This window comes from Cordyceps javanica, chromosome 1 (genome assembly GCF_051103115.1).
Source record: "Cordyceps javanica chromosome 1, complete sequence".
Classification (NCBI taxonomy): Eukaryota; Fungi; Ascomycota; class Sordariomycetes; order Hypocreales; family Cordycipitaceae; genus Cordyceps; species Cordyceps javanica.
Window position 1 is genome coordinate 3,272,330 of NC_139295.1, and position 21,322 is coordinate 3,293,651.

Consider the following 21,322-nt stretch of genomic DNA (forward strand, 5'->3'; position numbering starts at 1 on the left):
TGGCAAGTCTCTTCTTCTTCCTCTTCTCGTAACATAAAAAAGTCATTCTGTCATTCGCTTAGCTCATGCGGTAGTCGCACACGGCCTGGGCTGAGCGCTTGTTGTCGTTGCTTTGGAAGTTGTACGCAATGTCAATGTCGAGATCGCGGCGGTTCTTGCTGTTGGGCTTGACCTTGACGTTGCACTGAATCTCCTCGCCCTCTTGGGCGGTGAGGACGTCTTTGAGGTAGAAGACGGTCTGTTTCCAGTGGGTGTACTTGGTGTGCGGGCCGGTGGAGAAGCGAATGGGTTTGTGGCAGGCGGTAAAGTCAATGTCGAACCACGAGACGAAGGCGTGGATGAAGTCGTCGCGCTTGACGGTGAGGTTGAAGGCAGTCTCAAAGGCAAGGTCGGCGACGGTGCAGGTATACAGATCCAAGGTGAGGACGGCGGTGGGGTCCGTGACGACCGTCTTGACGTCCACAGTGTCGACCAGAGGCTCAGAAAGCGCCGTCTTCTTCATGGCGGTATAGTCGAAACCATAGACATTGTCCCAAACTGCTAGATGTCAGACTTTGGTTCACATGCAGGGGTGGACGGAGGAGTAACATGTAGCTTACATCCAATCTTCTCCTCCTTGTAGTCGCCATCCTCGATGCCAGCAAAGAAAATGGTGGCCTTGTCGGGGAAGATGAGACCATCTTTCTCGAGGTAGGTATCGCGGGCGTAGAGGACAGTGTCAAGCATAGATTCGTAGAGGAGGAAGTAGCCCATCCATTCGGAAATGATAATGTCCACCTTGGGGAAGGGCAGCTTGATCTCCTCCATCTTGCCCTGGATGAGGGTGATCTTGTCGGACAGGCCGTTGGCGGCGACAATCTCGCGGGCCTTGAAGATGATGGTCGACATGTCGACGCCAATAACGTGTTTGGCGCCAGCCTTGGCGGCGAACCTGCGCCGGCTTAGTACGCGTCGTCGCGCGCGAGAGACAGCGGCGGCTCGGTGAGGACTCACATGGAGAGGATGGCAGTGCCGCAGCCGACATCGAGAACGACCTTGTCCTTGAAGAGGTGCTTGTTCTGGATGATGGAGTTCATGTAGGATCGGGTGCGAACTTCATCTTTCTGCCAGCGGTTGTTAGCCACGTCTTGGTTGCAATGTGACCGGGCACGTGTAGGAGGGCTACATACCAGCATCTCCTCGTGGATGCCTGTTTTGCGCGAGCGGGTTAGCGGGTGTGGTTGCACAAGATGTCAGCGATCAACTCATACCATGGTGGTCGTAGCTGCCGGGTATCTATTAGCATGATTTCTTTCGAGATTTGCGCGGCCAGAATGGACATACCTTTTGAAGTAGTGCTGCTCGCTGTGCTCCATGGACTTTAGGTTCTGCTCGGCGAGCTCAACCTCCATCTTGTCGGAGCTCATTGTAGCGGCTCGGTACGGGAAAGAGTTTCAAACAAGGCGAATACAGCAGCTTTGCACAGCGGAGTGAATCACAAACGTCTCGAACGGAAACTTTCAAAAGGGACACAGCGGTACAGCGGCGGGGTGTTGGATGCAAGTTGCTCTGTTTTGCGGGCAGAAAATAATTTATCAAAGTCACCGCCTGGCGCAGGGCGACAACACAGAAACCCCACCTTGATTGCCCCGCCTCAGGTCCCAATCTGGGAAAACATTCTGTTCTACATTTTCTAGTGCTGGTAATATGCTTGTTTATGTTTAGATTTCTTAGATTTTCTCATAGCAGATTACTTGTCAAGTTTTGTCTAAGCGTTTGAATATTCTTTTGTGCATATTGCCGCCCTATTCTTCCTGGTAGACATGCCTTTTTTTTCGGGACGATGCAAGTTTTTTTTCCCGTTCGATTCAGGGACTTTTCTAGCCGGCCTCGCCGCACGCTAATAAGTGGTTCTCACAGATGGGTCAGTCCAAAGAGTTCGTGGTGAAAATACAGCCTTTGCAATGTGATAGATTCTACTAGCATTTGAGTTGATGATCTATTGGTCAAACCATGGCCTGTCTTGAGCTTCTGCTCTCTAAATCAGCCTAAGCAAACACCCAAACGCCTGTACATGCAATCAATAAAACAAGCCGTCCATCTTTCATCCCCGACATCGCTTTTCTACTTTAATTTTGTCATTTATACCAGCAGGACACTATTGATGCAGCCCTCGTTCTCGGGGTTGTTGGTGACCTGGGCATAGCGACCCCAGACAACCTTGCCACCAGCGGTGACGAGACCCAGCTCGCTGACATTGACCTCGATAACGGTTCCCTTGGTCAGAACGCCCAGCTGCGTATACATGGGGTTCTGCGGGTTCTTCTTGACGGAAATGATGGGAAGCTGAACGGTGACGCCGAGCTCGGGATGCGTGACGTTGGCCTTTTTGTAACGCAGACCCATGGGGCGGATGAAGCGCTCAAACTTGGGGTTGCGACGCGTGAAGTCGGGGCCGACAAATGTGGGCTTGGTGACCATGCGCTTCCACGCGCGCTGCTGGATCTTCTTGCCCGTCTTGACCACCTTGAACATCTCCTCTTCGCTGATGCCGCGAACCTTGGGCAGCGGCACGCTGAACTTGGCCGCCTTCTCGGCACGCTTGTTCTTGATGGCACTGCTGAGGGCCTTTGCGTTTTGCGGGTTCGTGCGGTCGAGCAGATAGGCGGGCATGGGCGTCGAGGGCTCCTTCTCGTCGGCAGTCTTGACGTTGCGCTCTTCGTGGGCCTTGATCTGCTTCTTCATCTGGATCTTCTCATGGTGACGCTTCTTCTGGTACAGCTTGGCACGGAGACCACGCAGGTTCTGCGCGTCCTGCGAGGCCTTGTGTCCCTCACGGGCCGTCTTCTTGCGCAGTCGCTCCTCGTGGTCGAGACGGCGGCCATGCAGCTTGCGCCATCTCTCCATGTACTCGTTCTGAGGCTATTTGAATGTTCAGCAGGTCTGTTGTCTCAAATTCGGCATTGTTCACGTACCATGATGTCGATATTGCGCAAAAATCGTACAGATAAACGGGTTGTTGAGCGCTACCGCTTGAACGTTTTTGAAAATTCAGAGTGGAGAGTTCATGGCGAGAAAAAAAAGTTGGAGGCACTGTGGCGGGTAGCCCCACTTGACTCAATGTTGGTGGCTAGGGGCCGCCCATACTTCATCGGGCGGCCGGAGCTCGGAGCTACACTAATCCGCCAAGCTGCTCTCTTGAAGCATGTTACTTCCAATGTCCCTATAACTTTTTAGCTCGCGTGCGTTTCTGAAAAGACCTGGCACCAGTCTCGGCCCAAACGCATCGCCAAGTCGGAGCTGCACAATTTCATAATGAGCCGGGCACTTTTCCGCTCCCTCCTGGAGCTCCGGGCCCCTTCGCAACGTCTTTTTACCAAACCTGCCGCCTCAATCGTCTCGTCCGCGCGAGCCTTCAACACCACACCCCCAATCGTCGAGCCCGTTTCGACAAAACACATCAAGAATGCGACCAACCCGTCCGAAAACCAGGCTCGGCCCCTTGCTCTCAAGAAGAGCCATCCTCTGCCGCCTCCCAAGCCCATTGACGACTCGGTCAAGAACCTCCTTCCTTTCCTAGCCGCGCAGCCCGGGCACTACATCACCGTTCACATTCACGGCTTTCCCTACCTCGTCCAGGAGGGCGATCAAATCCGCTTACCGTTCCGCATGCCCGGCGTCCTACCGGGCGATGTTTTGCGCTTGAATCGTGCCAGTGTTCTGGGAAGCCGCGACTACACCATGAAAGGCGCGCCGCACATTGACGAAAACGTTTTCGAGTGCCGCGCAACAGTGCTGGGCACCGAATCGGAACCCCTACGCATCAAGATCAAAAAGAAGAGGAGGACGCGTCGCGCACGCCGAGCTACAAGCAAGCACCGCTATACCATTCTGAGAATATCCGACCTAACAATCAAGACTGCTGAGGACATTGAGGTTCAATGAACGATTCAAGTCAGTGTGCCGTATATCCGGGAAACCCCGATTGTACCATTTAGACCAGACTTTTAGGGTCCAGTGTATAACAATTACAAGCATGCAAAGAAAAATCATGCTACCATTCTATCTGTGTCCTTTGTAGAGACGAGAAGCAGTTTATTTGTCATTTGTGCAAAAATCATCGCTGACAGCAATGGTATAGTATAAACGAGTGCGTTTGAAGTAAGAAAAAAGAAAGAAACCCCCAACTCCAAGCTGAAAAATAGACGGTCGTGCTATGCGCGTGCCGGAAAAGAGAAGATAGTACAAACGCCCACCACAGTAAAGTGAAGAAACAAAGTAATCATAAAAACACCATCCAAGAATAGTTATAGTTTGCAATTCGTTCAATCTCAAGGTTGCATGTGGTTGCTGGTTTTGTCGCTTTTTACATTTTTCCAATCATAGCTTTGCGAATGCTGGCCCAGTATGCTTGAGGCCAGACACTGGAGGCTTCCGCTTCAGTTGGTATGCGTTCGCGGCAGCGAGCAGCAACGCTCCGAATGATGCGGCCGAGGAGCTCCTCATCAATGGGGAGGGCTTTGTCGCTAATTTCGGCAGGGTAAAGAAAAGGATCGGAGTAGTGGAGAAGTTCTTCGCAGGTAGGACGCATGTGCTGGTCGCGCATAAGGCAGCGTCTCATGGTCCGGATCAGAGAAGGTGGCACCAGGGAGCCACCGGTGGCGCGGGTCGGAAACTCTATGGTGTGATCCCAATTGATGATTGCCTGACAGCGAGCCATTAGGTTCACAATATGACCAAAGGGTGGCACACCGTAGACCATTTGGTAGAGAATGCATCCAAGCGACCAAACATCGCTGGGCTTGCCGAGCTTCATCAGCTTGGGACGGCCAGGGACACGTGCTCCACGAGCACTGTTAGAATCCATGAGCGACTCGGGCGACATGTAGTTTGATGTGCCTATCTGTGTCTCGCGGTGGACGTTGACAGTTTCGTCGGTTTGAATGGCATTCGCAATGCCAAAATCAATCAGTTTCAAGCGTCCCTGCACAAGAACAAAGTTGGCAGGCTTCAAGTCGGAGTGAACAATGTCGTGATTGTGAACAGACTGAACACATTCCAGCATCTCTTTCCAGTAGAAGCGAATGAATACGGGGTCCAGTCTGGCCGATTCGGCAGACTGATGGGTCTGGAGGACCTTGTCGAGAGCCCTCTCGCCTATTTCCATGACCAAACTCAGCATTTGCTTTTCGTGGTTCATTTCCGAGTCAAATAAATTGACGACACGTTCAACACCAGTAAGCTTCTTGAGCAAGTCAATCTCCCCTAGAAATCCACTGATGGTCGACTCATCCGCATTCTCCAGCGAGACCCGCTTCAGTGCCATCATGGTCCCATTCTCTGCCATTACACGGTAGACCTTTCCGCTTCCGCCGCGCCCAACACATTCAAGGCGGGTATATACTTTATTATTAACCTTGAGAATGTTTCGACGTTGTTTCGTCTGGGTAGTTACCGCGGCGCCAGTAGTCGCTGTGGCGGCCTCAAGGACATGCATCTTGGGTGGCGGCGCAGGCGCTTCTCGATGAGGCACAGTGTTGCGAGCGATGGCTGTGAGTGGCTTGCGTTCGGGGGAGGCCGCCTTGTCAATAGCAATCTCGATACGAGCAGGTGCGATAACTGGCTTGTCAGCTCCAATAGATGACTTGCCCCATTTCTGGTTGAAAGGGACTTCGTTTTCCTTATCATTGGTGGCGGGCATCTGGAGGCGGCCAACGGAGACAAGGTGGCCAACATCCCCTATACGGGAGGGCTCGGGTTGACGCGCACCACCGTTCTCCTCGGGCTGGGGGGACGCCTTGGCAGAGTCGGCACGAATCTCGACTTTGGAGCCATTTCGGCGGTGGCTGCTGCGAACAGCGCTTCCACTGATAGGGCTCCCAGAGTTGAAGTCCGGATAGTAGCCGGCGTGTCTAGGTTCCTCCTGAGCTTGACTCTCGGGTTCTTGTGAACCCATTTCCCCGAATCCACCTTCTTCCTCGCTTTGCCGACGGCGACCGCGGCGAGCAGGTCCGCTCAGGAAGGTGCCGGATAGCTTGCCAACACGCTTGATACGTATCGAGCTCTGGAGGTCCGGGTTATCCTCGCGGCCTCTCGTTGAAGGATAGCGAGATCCGCTAGTGCTGCTGATTGCCGCGTTGCGGGCTGCTGTACCATGGGCTTCAATGTGCTCAACTTCCGCCTCCACAGCAGAACGGTCCATGACTGAGCGGTTGAAGTTGGAGCGACCAGATGAGGGCTCGGATGATCCGAGGCGGCTGCGGTTCCCAGACGTGCCGGTGACAATGCGGACAACTCGCCCCTGAGCAGGGGTAATGGCACCGGCCTCCGGTTGTTGCCCATCTTGCGTGCCGTCGGAGATCCCTCGGGGAGAGTCTGATCCAGGCCTAATGGTTGATTGGGGCTGAGTACTGGACGTAGAGCGACGCTTCGACGTAGAACTCCCCAGCTGGTTGAGGCTCTGGGGGGTGTTACTCAGACGCACAACCCTTTTCCTTCCCGGACTGTGGTCGCGCGAGGGGCTCGAGTTTCTGGAGGCATCATGCACCTGGGAGTTGCTAGCTCTCGTGCTTCTTCGAGTGGCAGCAGCCGGGCCAGCTGCGGCTGTACCCGCTTGGCGACGGGTTCGGGGTGGTGAGGGCGGTGCGCGAGCATCTGGGGCATTCTCTTGTTCACCGCCGTCATTGAGCAGTGCTTTAGTGAGAGCACTGAGCTTCATGGGGACAGGGATTTCATCTTCGGAGCTGTCATCCTCGTATTGGTGTGATTGGTGCTTGGACTGGACTGCAAGGGCAGCCTGTGCCTGTGCCTCACTCCGCGTCGCGGTAGTCCTTGGCGGAGGCCGTCGGAGTTGGCGTTGTGAGGTTCTTCGGATTGGCGCGGCGGCCATTGGGGTCGGAGAAGCCGTCGCCATAAGAAAGGTGTAAAAAGCGTTGTTGTTAGTGTAGCAATAGCGAGCTGCAGAAACGCGTTCCGGCCGGTGTTGTTGACGTTGTCTCCGGGAAATATTGCGAAGCAATTAAACAATAAGCAAGTTCGGAGCAAGTTTTCACGCGTTGGGCCGCTGCATATTCCAAGGATAGAGCGAGAATTGGCTTGTTCGAGCGGCGCGTTTATGTATGTATCATGAAGGAAGGATGAGAAGAGGAGCCGGTATTTTTGGCGTTGTTGCTTAACGGCCAATCAGCGCGGCCCCGGTTGCCCCGAGCAACGCGGGTACCTGCCAAGGTACAAGTTACATACTGTCCAAATCGATGGTACCCGCTGATACAACAAAACAAACGAAATTGTGTTTCGTTCGAATTTGCGTGATCAGTTTATGACATTTTGGTTACTGTTGTTGACAATAAGCTTTACGTTTATCAAGTGCGTCGTTCACGCCCAGCCCTGGTTTATGTAGTGCGCCGGCATCTGCCGAGTACATTACTGGTATACTTAGTACGTCTTACCTGCGCAGCTTGCGGACTTACTTCATCCAGTACTTGGGCAAGCTACCCTGGATCTACATTTGGACCAAGTGTAAGTAGGAAAGGCCGAACTATGTTTAATAGTTTCAGTCTGGATCAAATCCATGTTGATATTCTCGAGTGCCCTGTAGTAAAAAGACATCTACATTTGCCCGCCTTCCCCCTAACGCCAGATCCCCACTAGGCCATCAATGCTTCTTGCTCGTATGGTCCATCTTCTTCCAAAATACAGCGTCCACCTTTACAACGGCAAATCGAAGCAGGGGCCACGACCCAACTCTTGATCGCAACACATTCCGCCATGTTGCAAACAATTCTCTATCGCCGGGCAAGCATTGTGGTGACTGTTTCTGAAAGCAAAGCATGTAGCAAAACAAGCCAGGATAACAGAGGCAGTGCCGAGTATATGCTGGCCAGAAGGCGGAGATGTATTTGAGATCAAGATTTCGTACCACAGCGATCAATGCCCTCATGAAATCACGAGACTCTTGAAGTATCCCGCGGGAAGTACCATGGCTCGAAAACCTCTGGCCAACTATTGGGCGCAAGAGCACTCGGTAGAGCAGCACATGTGCAGTAAAGTATGCAATGTGTAGAGACGCGCGACTGTCGGGAATCTCGTCGGTTGCGCCAGGCTCCTGATCTAGGCAAAGGCACGACGGTAAGGTCTCTAGCCAGAGATGGAGAGCGCGTTGCAGCGGCCTTGCCCTTTCTACGACGTCCTCTAGATCTTGAACCTGGGACACAGCTCGGAGGGTGCTACGGACGTTAGCGATGGTAGTGACTGGTCCAAGGCGGCTTACAAGAAATTGCGACATATCTCGCTGACAATGTTTGTCAGCGAGCAAAAGTTGATAAAGTAATCCGCCGCACTGCGAGCTGTACCGACACCCGAAAAGTCGGTGTGCGAGATTGGCGCAACGTTGGAGTCGTCCTCGCGCAGCATAGTTGACCGACCGTGTGTGACAGCGCGCCAACTGTGCTCGACAACGACAGTCCACCATAGTCGTCGGCGTAGTCGTATCTCGTCTTGTGGGATTTTCCACCGACTTGGATCAATATGAAGACCTAGCGACTGTGCCATGGCGAGCATGGAACAAGCCAGAGACCAAGCAAAAGGGGTTTCGACGGCGACCGGATCAAACGTGGTAGTGTTTAACAGTAAAAGACTCATCTGTACCGTGGATAGGCCGGGAAAGTGTAGTTCTCTTTGCAAGCAAGTGTACGAAATTTGCCATAGCTTGCTTGCATCTGGCTTTGAGTAGGCGCTGTCGAGACAAAACTGCTCGTCCCAGGAGGTGAATGGCATTGCAAGAGCATACATGCCTGCCAAGACCCCAGGCGAAGTGGTATTCATGAAACGCTCTTCATCCTGCAATTTTGTTCTTGATACGATAGGAAGATTTTGGAATATGAAACGTAGGTAGCTGGGCGTGTTAGCTGATACTGGTAGGTACAGTTTGCCACCTTCATCCCACATGACAAGGAACGAAAAGCTTACAGTCGTAGCAGAGCCACGCCCATGTCGAAACTGACAAGTGCATTCAGTAGGTCCTGTTCGTTCTTGAGTGCAATACAACCCGACATTGCTTCTTGGTTCTGCAGCGGTGCTTGCGGCTTTGACTGTAAAAAATGAATTGGCGGGTAGCCGGCCGAGACCGGTTGAAGTGACGGCCGCCGATATGTCACCATGAAAAAGTCCAGCTCATCAGCCGTATTATAAGGATAGTGCTCCAGCAAAAAAGGATCCGACTCATTCGAGTAACCAATAAATGATGTCGAGCGATCATGCCTATCGAGGGTTGCTTGCAGTTCCGGACGAGAGGAAGCGTCGGGTCCGAGACTGGGTTCAGCATTCTCCGTAGTGTCCACCACGGAAGTGTCATCGTACGACAGGGGCCAAAAGCTTGGAATATCCTGCATGAATACTTCATTCCGCTCTAGCTGTTCCAGATCTGGCGGCCACTGAGATGGCATCATGTCTCCAATTTGAGGTTCAAAAGCCGGAGACAGGCCGGGCGGATCTCCCCCCGAGGCATGCTGCGTGTTGTAGGGGATTGAAGTAGTGTACTGTCTTTGATCCCCAAAGCCATCCGCCCCGTCAGCAGAATGGTGACCCGGACTGGAGCGCGTCGGTCTGCTCCGGGTCCCGGTGACAAATGTGCATGGCCTTCCTGTGCGGTCGCACAACTGACACGGCTTTTCTGGGTCTGGAATATTGCACAAGGCCTTGCGAGCCCGGCAGAGGTCGCACGGCCGCTGAGCCTTTGAACGGTACCGCCGGCTGCCCGCGGCCGGGTGCTGGGTGATCCGTGCAAGAGGCGGCGATGTTTCTAGAGGCGACATTGATAGTTGTTGAACCAAAAGAAAGTTCGTAATGCCGACGCAACTGGCCTACGCTTCGAATTTTTGTGGCTGATTATAGGAGGCTGCCCGAAGCCGGGCTCGGTGCGCCAACCCCACGAATGGACTAACTAACTAAGTAACTACCTTGTTAGTAGAAGGCGGCGGCCAAACTGGGAAAATACAAGGACATGCGAAACATTGCAGAGCGGAGATGGTCCAAATTACGGAAAAGCTAATCAAAACAAATGCCGTTTAATAAGCTGTGTATAGATACCTTACTGCCTACATAACATAATCAAAGTCCAGGCTTTGGTCTCCTTCTTTACCGTTGCTATCTACACCCTGGCTAATCAATCCCTCTTTCTGCCTGGTCCTATATCGCAAGAGCATGTAGATAAGAGCCACGCAGGCTAGTGCGAGTGACTCAAAGCCGAGGGAGATGGAGTTTCCCACGAGATAGCGAGGCGCGTCCCCAATTGGATAAATCTGGGACGCAGCCAAACCTGCTGCGTTGCCGATCGAGACAACCATGGCAATGGCAACAGAGCGTTTGTAATCAGGGTGAATATTATTTGACACCCAGCTGCTGCTCGTTAGCAAGTGTGGTTGTGCATGCGATTGATTATACGCTTACGTTAGAAGAACGGTGTTGAACGAATAAACACCGGCGCCTACAATAAACATGCCAAAATACCCGGCTGATTTATTGCTCGAGCCGATGCCAATCGCATATCCTACCATGACTAGAATTGGCGAGTGAATCAGGCATATCGCGCGACGGCCGATACGATCCGAGACGAATGTAGTCACGCCGGTGCCTATTGATGCCAGAACATACACGGGGATGCTGAGATAGTTCGCCTGTAGTGAGGTATACCTAAGCAATTAGTATCGAGTCGCGCCTCGAAAAGTTTTACGTACTGCATGCCCTTCAAAAGCGTGGGCAAGAAGGTACTGAAGCCAAACATGGCAATAGACGAGCAGAACAGCGCAATGGATGCCAGCCACACCAATGGGTCAGAAACAGCCAGTCCGACTTGCCTCCACGAGAATTTGTCTGTGGACTCGTAGGGGTGGTCTCGGAGTTTCAAAAGGGCCATGGTTTCCCTTTCGGCCTCGTTCAGGAACCAAGCCGCCTCGGGCGTGCCGGGGAGGCTAACCCAACAGGCAGCCCCGATGACGAAGGAAACGGCGCCTTCGATGATGAAGAGCCATCGCCACGCCGCAAGGCCATGCTGCTCGCCCATGGACTGGATGCCGTACGCGATGAGGCCGCCGAGGGCCCCAGAAAGCGCAATGGAAATGTAGAGGACCGCGATGCGCTTCCCCTGGGACGCGGCGGGGTAGATGCCCGAGATGACAAAGGTCAATGCCGGGAACAGGCCGGCCTCAAAAGCGCCGAGAAGCACGCGACAGGCAATCACCTCGCCGTAGCTGCGCACGAAGCCGGTGCCCAGCGTGACGGCGCTCCAGCAGATGATGGCGACGGCCAGCACTCGGCCGGGCCCGAAGCGCCGCACAGCCATGACCCATGGCGTCTCGAAAATGATGTAGGGGATGTAGAAGAACATGGATATGTTGTTGAAGTCGGTGCCCGACATTCCGGTGCTCTGTTCGAACCCGAATACTCGTGCATTTCCTGTCAAGTCAGCATTGAGAAGATCAATAGCGGTGATGAATGATTAGGACGTGGATTGAGGAAGGATGGTGGGTGGGAGGGATAGTGAGAGGGAGAGAAAATTGTATAATACAAAAGATTATGCACATACCTATATTGGTCCTATCCAGATATGCAAAGAGCACAAGAATTGACATTTGTGGCATCACAAACCAGTCAAACTTGGACAGCACCCGCCTCTCCGCCTCCTTGTCAATCTGGACGGACACACCAATTGCTCCAGAGGCATTGTCGCCCGAGTCGAATTCTTTTTCAGAGTTTCCCATGTTCAAAGGCAAGGCATGTCTTGCTTCGGAACTGCGACTTCCCCAGTGGTTTGTTCCCGCTATTTATGCAACCTTCTACGATCGCCCGACCCCACGTTTTCTAATGCCGACGGCAGATAATCGCGAGGGTGCGGTGCTAATCAATAGGCAATAAAATTAAAATGTCCGCCGTCGGCCGTCCGCCGTCGGCCGTTGTCTTGGCCGTTGACCCACCCCCGCACTATGGCCGGCCACAATGCCGCACTCGGACGTATATAAGGCCATTGTCCTCCGATAAGAGAGGCATGTTTGATGAATTCTGAGTGTGTCTTTTCCGAGTGTGTCTTCATCGCCAGCATTGTAGTTCGTCATGCCTGCAGTCAAGGAACCAGAACCTCCGACTCTTTGTGTCAATTCCGACCGCCTAGCGTCATCACTTCACGAGAGTTGCCAGTATGGTGCAGATCATCGCTATGGAAAGTAAGTTGGCTGTTGGCTAGTCTTTCTGCGAGATTGGGAATCACAAAGCTCACGGAAAACTAGACAGTCCATCGATACCGGCATGGCCAGACTTAGCTTAGATGACTCGGACAGAGCCGTGCGAGACTGGTTCCTCAGAAAAGCTCAGTCGCTTGCCTGCACTACGTCGATCGATGAAATGGGAAATCTATTTGCTATTCGCCGCGGCAAGAATCCAGATGCACCCCCGATTATGATGGGCTCGCATCTGGATACGCAGCCAACCGGCGGTCGTTATGACGGCATCCTGGGAGTGTTGGCGGGGCTCGAGGTTCTGCAAGTCTTGGAAGAAAATAAAATCGAAACAGAAGGCAGCATCGGGGTTGTTAATTGGACAAAGTCAGTTTCAAAGGAACCTTTCATGAAATCCTACTAACACTTTCCAAGCGAAGAAGGTGCGCGCTTCCCGAAAATGGCCGTCTCGTCCGGTGTGTGGGCTGGTGCCATCCCAATTGAAGATGCGTGGAATCTCGAAGAGGTCACTCCACACGAAGGCAAGGCCAAGACGATGCTGCAAGAATTGGACAGGATCGGATACCGTGGCAAGTCGCCCGCATCCTACACATCGAACCCTTTCGCGGCCCATTTCGAGCTACACATTGAACAAGGCCCAATCTTAGAGGACGAAGGCCGAAAGATTGGAGTCGTCCAAGGTACGTACTTCAAATCGAGCTCCAAAGAAGGAAACTCATGGAATACAGGTGTCCAAGCTTTCAAATGGTTCAATATCACTGTCCGCGGCCGAGACAGCCATGCTGGGACCACACCACTCTATGCACGCAAAGACTCAGTGCTCGTGGCTGCCAAATTGATTGTTGCTGCCAACTCGGTTGCAAAAGCTTATGATGGCCTGGCGACGACGGGCATATTCAATGCCGAGCCCGGAACGGTCAATACCATGGCGCACACATCAACATTTTCCTTGGATCTGCGCCACACCAGCAACGATGTTCTTGAAAAGATGGTCAAGGAGTGCAGAGATGCGTTCCAGGCTATCGCGCGCGAGACTGAGAAGGGCTGCGAGGTGGACTGGAAGCTTCTCGTCGACAGTCCTGCCGTGGTATTCCACAAGGATTGCATCTCTGCCGTCCAAGACAGCGCAGAGGCTGTTTGTGCGCAATTACCTGGAGCCTCGTCTAAGCAGTTATGGAAACCCATGATTAGCGGTGCTGGCCACGACAGCTGCTACACCAATCTGCGGTGCCCAACGAGCATGATCTTTACACCCACGCGGGAGGGCATCAGCCACAATCCAACGGAATACTGCTCAGCAGAAGATTGGTGAGTAAAGTTTCCACTCTGTTTTCTGCCTTTTTCATTTTGGCTGCCCCTTCCAGTTGAGAAGCTACTGACAGAAATAGTGCGCTCGGTGCAAGCGTCCTGCTTGGCGCAGTTCTCCGATACGACAGGATGCGCGCCGACAGAGGTGACTTTAAACATGCGTAACAATTCGGGTAGCCGAGCTGCAGTCTGAGATATTCGAGTCACAGATCACAATATTAGTTTGAAACATGCAGATTATGTGCTCTGCAAATTAAGAAATATGGAGCCGGTGAAAGCTGTTGGGGTAAGTTGAAACCCTGATACTGCATGCATGCCTTTCTTTCTGTAGATGGAATAGCTATCACAATTGTAAACCTTATTATTCGATTATATGACACAACTTTGGAGCTGGAAAAGTTAAGAGCAAGGCATAAGTATATTGATCCAGCTGGGTGCTATATACAAAGATGACTGATTCCGTCACGCGTCCCAACCTAGGCTGGCTTGCTTTATGTAACTGTTTCACTTTGTCAGGGGAGAATTTCGAAAAAGCGACCAGAGAAGTACCAACATGTATTTAGCAGACGCAGTGGACGTTGTTGCCGCCGCCCTGGCAGCAGGTAGGACCACCGCACTGGGAGCTGAGCTGCCAGCGGCCAGAGGCGTTGCAGATGTAGATGGCACCGTCAGGACCGGGAGCACCACCGCGGTTACCGCAGCGGAACTCTCCACGGTTGCAAGCCTCAACGCCGAAGACGGCGAGGGCGACGATGGCGAGGGTCTTGGCGAAGTACATTGTGATGAGTTGAAGTCGAACTGAGTTGTTGATGATGAAGAGGAGAGAGATGGAAGAGGAATCGCGCAGTTTAAATACTTTTTTTTTCTCAAGTTTGCTCTCCGTATCAATATAGATACATATTGACCAAATAATGCAACGACGTAATGAAACAACGTAATCATGTAGGCAAGGCGGAGACTTGTTCGGAAACTGCCTGATGAGTTATCGACCGTGACTGCGCTGGAGGAGCGCGCCAGGTCGAGGCTTTGCCGTAGACCTCGGGCGCTTGGCACAGCTTACTTTGGGTCGAAGGATTTCCCCAAAGCGAAAAGAAATTTGAAACTTGCAGGAGGTAGTTTGTGCAGGTCCAAGTGGCTAGCTAGACATGCCCATACTCGGTGTGGATTGACAAGGCCACAACGCCACTCTCTCACCTCGGCAGCTTTGCCCACCTATCAACAACTCTGTCTGAGCAAAAACTGCATTTTTGTATACAAGCATACACCTCTGACAGGATTTCATGAGGCACACGCGGACAATCGACATCCGTCTGATGTGGCGTGGTCTGCTGCCCCGGTGCAGGATGGTGGATGCGGCGTCTTTCACGAGCTCTGACATACGGCCACCTACCGAATGGGAAGATGATAAAAATCCTACTTGATTTAGGCAGGATCTGTAGAATTTTATAATGCAAAACTAAAACCCTGGAATACCCTGGATGTTTGTACTACTAGAGCCTTGCACATGATTTAGCCCATCGAAGCCACCAGATGCTTATGAACGGGTGGCGCTAAACTTGATCAAAAGGCTGCGGGGAGATGCAGAGATGCCCGGCCGGCTGCAAATGGCACAACGGACGAGGTGCTGTTGATTGTACGACTGCGAATCGTTTAAATCACTGAGGTCCTCAATATGGGCAAAGTATTTCGCCTGCATAGGCGACGTCTGCTTTCTCGACCCGGACCGTCGACCTGGGGATCCACGGTCATCCCACCAAAACCTTGAGCATCATCGAACCTAGGCGATGTTCCGCTGCAGGTTATACAGCCTCGTCTGTTCGTTCAATTATCGAGCTAAAATATTCCAAGGATTTTTTTTTTGCAATTGTAAGCTGCATATGCCCGCGCCCAGCCCAGATGCAGGCTCATCATTGGCTTGCTTGCATCTAGAACAGGCCAACGCCGAAAGTGATTTGGGCACATGAGGAGAAAATCACCGCGTAGCGGGGGTTGAAGAAGTGAAGCAACTGCGTGCACAGTATTGACGCATGAGGGGGTCCGGCAATAGCTTAATTCGACTTGGGGTCTGATGCTGCACTTCAGCCGCAACCCACACATCAGGCCACGCATATACCCAGTACTGGGTACAAACTCGTCAATCTGGCCCTCTCGGTGGCAAGACCATGATTGTTTATCCACGAACCACTCGTTCCAAGGCCCATCGGCCGCGACAGCCCGGCTCGAGATCTGCATCCGTTGTGCTCACATCCAGGCAAACCGGGCACATCAGGCTGGCGGAGGAGCAACTGATAGGGCCGGCTCTTCCGCGCCATCAACGGCCCCAAGTAATCCACAACCCTTATGAGGGGCTGACCCGGACTGGGGCGGTCTCTTTGGGGCCATTCCAATGTATTCATTCGATGGAGCGAGGGCACTACTTTATTTTTCGCGTAGTTTGGGGTGGTTCTTTACCAGTCATGCCCAGAATATTTGCCGATTATAGACAATAGATATATAATGTATCCTGAGCATCATGTAGTTTTAATACTACTATAGATATTCGCTTTGTTGGTTTTCCTTGCTATAAAAGAAAGATTGGTAGGGTGTTCATCGCGAGAGATGCCTCCGAATCTGGCCTACTGCCTGCATAGCGCTACCACCATTCTGCCCAATATGCTCCCTCTAATCGTGGGGGCGACTATCAAGCTCTCTTCCTCTATGATGAGGGGCGGCTTCTTATGTCTTTATTTGTATAAGACCGTAGACCGCGAAGGCTTCAAGTGCTTTTATGGGTCTTATATTTAGTAGGCGGAATCAGAATAGTCCATTCATGGTATTAAGCTAACTTGGCGTCATAGGATTCTATAGCGAATATTCCGTATTATATAGATGATTACGTTCTCGATAAACTAGCAAAAGAGGCGGAAACCAACTAGGGTTCAGCTCGAACTTGATAGTTGCCACCGGACCAGACAATTACGATAGCGTGCCTCGTGGGTATTCCCGGTGTACGTAGAATTCTACTCCACTGGGGAGGAGAGACTTCGTCTGAGCTGATTCTCTTGTGAATACAAAGAGTCACGGGCAACCGAAGAATCTTGTTATGGTGAATGGTGGGCCAATCTCCAGTCGCCACCCATGTTCAGACTCGAGTGCGACTCTTGTGCTCCGTAAGTAATTCCGTTATCTGCACTTGCTAGGAAAGCAATGATCGACTGTACTGTGATGAATTGTGCGGTAGACTCTGGTAGCCTGACCGATATTCCTGGGCGAGAAAATCAAGAAAAGAAAAAGAGCGATATATATCGAATCTTGCAGTTCGGGAAACTTTTGCCATAAGCAGCAGTTTTCTCTTCCAGCAACCAATGACCAGCATGAGGCACAAGCACAGCCAGGGCAAAGAGCTTCGCAGCGGATGCTATTGAAATCGTGTTTTATGGCTTTCGGACTATGCGTGCCCGCGGATGCGCCGAAGGAAACCGCTCCGGCGAGCGCTGATGTTGGATACCGCTTCGTCATCGTAGATGAGATTGTTGGCTGGCTGCGTCCTCAATGAGATGGGTCGTCGTTGGGCTCACAAATACGGTACCATATTTTTCTGAAGCGAAGAGAAACACGCTGATGATGACGAGATGACAAAGCGAGCATGCCACCGGAGATCGAGGCCGCTTTTTCAGGTCGTGTTGGGTCACCTGCTGCACCCTTCGATAGTCTCGTCACGTTTTGCCCCCAATCGAAGAGACTACGTATTCCACGCAGCGGTCCTTTGCAATGGCTCAGTGGAGTAATTTATATCATATCTTGGCGAGACTAATCTCTTGTGGAAAAGTCATACCCGAGTAGCTTGATGGAAGTTGGTTGAGAACAGCGTTGACCTTGCGCATCGAACGAGGGAGCAACTCGCCAGTGATGACTCCCATATCAGAATCACCTACGCCATGCCTCTGTGCCAGACTCTATTGCGAGCCTGACCGGATAGCATACCGGGTTCCCGCATCTACTGATAGTAAATAGTGTTAATCTTGTTGCGACTGCAGATCGCATCGAGCGAAAAATATGCGAAAAATATGCGAAAAATATGCGTCGCTTTGGCAATCGGCTTCGCGTAACATGTGTCCGATCTTTCTCTCTAAGCAATCACGTGCTGCTCGTCTTTGGAGACGCATCAGTACGGCCACAAAAAGAAGTTGGTATTAACTATTCGCTATAAAATGATTGATTTTCTGAAACTCCATCGCGTTGCAGTTGCTACTTGCGTGAACGCCACTTGAGGTGGCTAGAGTTGAGTTTCACGCCACCAATGTTTATGTGCGTCAGAATGACAATGGCCATCCAGACAAAGCACAAAGTAGGCATGACCCATGGTGTTTGCAACCATTCAAAAACGTCCTCGCTATTGAACCATACAATGGTCGCCAGACCAGTGCCGAGAGCAAGGCAGAAAATGATGATTTGACGGATGATGCCCCAACCCTTGGGAATGTAACCGTCAGTCAGCTGCTTGAGAACGAGAACAAACAGAATCGTGCACGCGGCACTTATATAAGTGTAGGCAAACTAATTCACGTCAGTCAAAGTTCTCCCTATGCAATGGTCGACTTACCACAAGGCCATAGCGGCGCCAATTGTCCTCTTGCAGCTTGAACTGGAAGCCCTGGCGATCCTGCCCCTCCAGAACCTTATTCTTGGCTTCAATCTCACCAGACACCTCAGTGTTGAAAGCCCGGAAGACGTTGTTGGCCATGGACACGGCAAGGACGGCGCCTGCGTTGTAAAGCTTGTCAAAGTCGCCCAGTTGGTTATCGGTCCAGTTCACCATTGTGTTTGTGCTGTCATCGTTGGCCACTTGGGCGACCAGAGGCCAGAAGCTGTCTGGGAGCGACGAGATGTTTCGGAGCGCTGCGTTGATGACTTGGTCCGTGCTTTCCAGCTTGGACGGGTAGTCGACGATGAATGAGTTTACCGACGCGTTCACGCTCGTGCTGACGGAGAGGGTGGTGGCGTGCCCGCCCAGCACGTCGGCGTCGTTGGTCGGGTCGGCAAAGTCAAAGGCGCGCTGCAGCTGCCGGGCAATCTTGCCCCAGATCAGCATCTGCGTGAAGCCCTGCATGAAGAGGACGAGGGCGAGGTGGAACGGAAAGTGCAGGGCGACCCAGAAGCTGCGGCGGATGTGCGGGAGGTGCGTCTTGGCACCCAGCCAGTCGAAGTAGACGAGGAAGATAAAGTACACGGTGGCGGCGGCGGCGGTCACGAAGCCAATCGTCGTAGCGTCCCAGGCGTGCTTGTGCCTGACGATGACGAGCACCTTGTTCGCGATCGACTCGATGCCGTTGCCGAGGATCATGACCGTCAGCAGGCCGAGGCGCTTCATGAGATGCGTCCTGCCGACGCTGAGGATGGGCGAGTAGTTGGACAGCAGCAGGCTGGCCACGCCCTCGGCGGCCGAGACGCAGTACCACGTCACAAAGGCGTGGCTGCGACGGCCCTCTTCGAAGCGGAACGTGATGCCGAGGTAGACGGCGCCGGCGACGGTGTAGATGGCCATCTGCACGAGCAGCGGCACGCGCGTGGTGCGGTACCGGCGGACGTGAAAGGTCATCCAGGCATACTGGCCCATGAGGTTGAACCTGGAGATGGCCAGGATGATGGCTGCCCAAGGTTAGCACCGTTAAAAGTTCAACGGGTCGGCGGCGGCGTCGGGCATCACGTACACATGGCGCGCATGGTGTGCGCATCTTGCGTGGTCGGGTTAAACTTGGGGGCAACAACGACGAATCCAATGAGAACGCCGAGCTGGATGGCCGTGTTGAGGCGTGCTGTTTTGCTTGTTAGCAGTGTTTGTGGGTGAGGCGGACCGAGAGAGAGCCTGTACAGAAGATGGAATCCGTGGCGTAGCGCACATCGAACAGCGTGACGTTGAACCATGTCAGCCACAAGAGGCTAGCAGAATTAGCACAATTTATTCCCGCGATGAAGGGGGCTTTCACACAAGCCCTTACCAGAAGAATCCAATCGAGGCTTTGAAGCTCGCATGGTTGGTCACTTCCTGGACGTCGCAGTAGGCGTTGTAAGTCGCGGCAAAGAACAAATCGTAAAAGATCTCAAGCAGCGTGGGCTCCTCGTGCTATAAATACCCGTCAGTCTCTGGGAAGCTTTCCGTCTCTGGTCGCCGGCTTCTTCGCGCATACCCGTTGCAGCTGCGGATAGTTGTCGGGGTGTCGTCGATGGTCGGGCGCGTATCGGCCATCGTCGATGCTGTGATTCTCCTCGTCATCGTGGCTGTGGTGGTCCTGGGCCGACTTGATGGGTGTCGAAAACACCTTGAGGCGTGACGAGGGCACCGGCTCATAAAGCGCCTCCTTTGACATTTTTGTTTTTCCCTTGCTTCTCCCGCCGCTGGGCTGCTACTCGACGTTTTTTGGGGGTGGGAGCTGTGTTGATGGATGTGAATAGGACAAGTGACGAAACAGAGCAAAGCCAAAGGCGATGTGGCGACGCGCCTCAGGTTCATTATATGTAAATCGAGGCCAGGGCCCCAGTCCAAGGTGTGGGAACCGATTTGCCGACTAATAACTCGCTCCGAATCATCTCACCCACTCAGCCTGACGGAGGCACCGCCGCAGCCGCATCAGAGTTGTGTGTCGGGCTATGCACTAACTGCGGATAGTTGGACTAGTGGTTGCCGTCCATCCGTCCCACATTGGCCCAGAACAAGAACTTTGTCTCAAAGCCTCTCTCGCACCAAGTCCGTCCATGAGATGGATTACTGAACGGTCAACTACAAGGCAAAGCCCAGCTGCCCATGAGGGGTACCTGTTGGTGAACTACTGTTGCAAAGACCTGTTATGATCAGAAGCCGAGATCGACTCGGTACCAAATGCCGCGGCAATGACGAGGATAGTCAATGTTCGCGGAGAGTGCTGGGATGCGCAGGGCCCTTGCCAATCCCGGCACGATGTGGCATTTGGCGCGTGCGTGCTTACGGGGTTGCCATGGTCGGGTTTCGCCCAAGATAACAGACAGTAATCTCGGGGGAGGATGACGAGTCCCTGCAGGGCATTTGGCATACCTAGTCGACGGAGTAGAGTGGATAGACGAGGACAATACGGTCAACACGGCACAAACAACGTGTTGAAGAAATACCATGTGTTGCTGCGTGTCTCAAGCCCAAGCCAACTCAACCCAGGCTCTAACAAGGAGGCGCAACAACTTCCTAAACAGGCAACCCACCGCGGTTCTCAGTTCCTCTTGATTTTTTCGGCCAACAAGGCCTTGACTGGAGTTTTGCTGCCCCTGCGCCCTGTGGGCTTTCTGCACTGCCCCCGAGTCTCAACGCCGAGTTATCATTCGGGAACTGGCGAAAGTTGGACCCCAATCTGGACGTGAAATTTTAATAATGGAGAAACATGACGCAAGCCCGAGCGACGGCAGCTCTGCCGAAGCAAAATAAGGACCAGATAAACGACGCTACCATCCGTAGGGCTAGTTTTCGTGGCGCGTTGCGAAGAAGAAAAAAAAGGGGGGAAGGGAGTGAGTCTTGTGGCGATCGCAGCCCTCTCGGCACGCGGAATCATCGCTGCTGACAGTTTTGATAGTTGAGCCTTGATGAAAAGACGGCGGCGAAAAGATTAGTGATTTTGCATCTTCCATCTGATGGCTTTCGCCAGAAGTGTGTCAAAGGACAGCCCTACTACTTACAGAGAGACGGGATCGGGCCCGAGCCCCGACCAGGGCCGCGGGTGCCGTTGGCCGACGGTAGCTGGTCCAACCCAAACCCTGGCGCCACAACTTAGTAGGACTGACTTGCGTGCCAAGGGGACGTGTCAGTG

The 21,322-nt window shown here is 52.8% G+C and overlaps 9 protein-coding genes across 9 annotated transcripts; 2 read left to right on the forward strand and 7 right to left on the reverse strand.

Annotated features, from left to right (window-relative positions):
• Positions 1-58: 58 nt before the first annotated feature.
• On the reverse strand, positions 59-1,406 carry V2A60_000984 (protein-arginine omega-N methyltransferase HMT1; the record flags this gene model as incomplete). The annotated part of the gene is made up of 6 exons (XM_083252350.1): positions 59-537; positions 600-931; positions 994-1,103; positions 1,170-1,189; positions 1,251-1,264; positions 1,324-1,406. 6 exons carry the CDS (start codon positions 1,404-1,406, stop codon positions 59-61), a joined length of 1,038 nt encoding a protein of 345 aa, XP_083108476.1.
• Positions 1,407-2,121: 715 nt separating this feature from the next.
• V2A60_000985 (rRNA-processing protein NSA2) lies at positions 2,122-2,957 on the reverse strand (the record flags this gene model as incomplete). Its single annotated transcript, XM_083252351.1, has 2 exons — positions 2,122-2,901; positions 2,955-2,957. 2 exons carry the CDS (start codon positions 2,955-2,957, stop codon positions 2,122-2,124), a joined length of 783 nt encoding a protein of 260 aa, XP_083108477.1.
• Positions 2,958-3,294: 337 nt separating this feature from the next.
• Positions 3,295-3,924, forward strand: V2A60_000986 (mitochondrial 54S ribosomal protein bL21m; the record flags this gene model as incomplete). Its single annotated transcript, XM_083252352.1, has 1 exon — positions 3,295-3,924. The coding sequence occupies one exon, from the start codon at positions 3,295-3,297 to the stop codon at positions 3,922-3,924; it is 630 nt and encodes a 209-aa protein (XP_083108478.1).
• A 421-nt stretch (positions 3,925-4,345) lies between these two features.
• On the reverse strand, positions 4,346-8,529 carry V2A60_000987 (serine/threonine/tyrosine protein kinase MPS1; the record flags this gene model as incomplete). The annotated part of the gene is made up of 3 exons (XM_083252353.1): positions 4,346-6,775; positions 7,898-8,204; positions 8,249-8,529. The coding sequence occupies 3 exons, from the start codon at positions 8,527-8,529 to the stop codon at positions 4,346-4,348; spliced, it is 3,018 nt and encodes a 1,005-aa protein (XP_083108479.1).
• A 413-nt stretch (positions 8,530-8,942) lies between these two features.
• V2A60_000988 (Zn(II)2Cys6 transcription factor domain-containing protein) lies at positions 8,943-9,791 on the reverse strand (the record flags this gene model as incomplete). The annotated part of the gene is made up of 1 exon (XM_083252354.1): positions 8,943-9,791. One exon carries the CDS (start codon positions 9,789-9,791, stop codon positions 8,943-8,945), a length of 849 nt encoding a protein of 282 aa, XP_083108480.1.
• A 282-nt stretch (positions 9,792-10,073) lies between these two features.
• On the reverse strand, positions 10,074-11,735 carry V2A60_000989 (major facilitator superfamily domain-containing protein; the record flags this gene model as incomplete). Its single annotated transcript, XM_083252355.1, has 4 exons — positions 10,074-10,374; positions 10,426-10,668; positions 10,713-11,430; positions 11,561-11,735. The coding sequence occupies 4 exons, from the start codon at positions 11,733-11,735 to the stop codon at positions 10,074-10,076; spliced, it is 1,437 nt and encodes a 478-aa protein (XP_083108481.1).
• A 349-nt stretch (positions 11,736-12,084) lies between these two features.
• Positions 12,085-13,679, forward strand: V2A60_000990 (M20 family metallo-hydrolase; the record flags this gene model as incomplete). The annotated part of the gene is made up of 5 exons (XM_083252356.1): positions 12,085-12,194; positions 12,258-12,572; positions 12,621-12,886; positions 12,935-13,514; positions 13,595-13,679. 5 exons carry the CDS (start codon positions 12,085-12,087, stop codon positions 13,677-13,679), a joined length of 1,356 nt encoding a protein of 451 aa, XP_083108482.1.
• Positions 13,680-14,073: 394 nt separating this feature from the next.
• Positions 14,074-14,292, reverse strand: V2A60_000991 (uncharacterized protein; the record flags this gene model as incomplete). Its single annotated transcript, XM_083252357.1, has 1 exon — positions 14,074-14,292. One exon carries the CDS (start codon positions 14,290-14,292, stop codon positions 14,074-14,076), a length of 219 nt encoding a protein of 72 aa, XP_083108483.1.
• A 3,449-nt stretch (positions 14,293-17,741) lies between these two features.
• On the reverse strand, positions 17,742-19,861 carry V2A60_000992 (uncharacterized protein; the record flags this gene model as incomplete). Its single annotated transcript, XM_083252358.1, has 6 exons — positions 17,742-18,050; positions 18,097-19,142; positions 19,205-19,309; positions 19,366-19,433; positions 19,493-19,617; positions 19,682-19,861. 6 exons carry the CDS (start codon positions 19,859-19,861, stop codon positions 17,742-17,744), a joined length of 1,833 nt encoding a protein of 610 aa, XP_083108484.1.
• Positions 19,862-21,322: the final 1,461 nt, after the last annotated feature.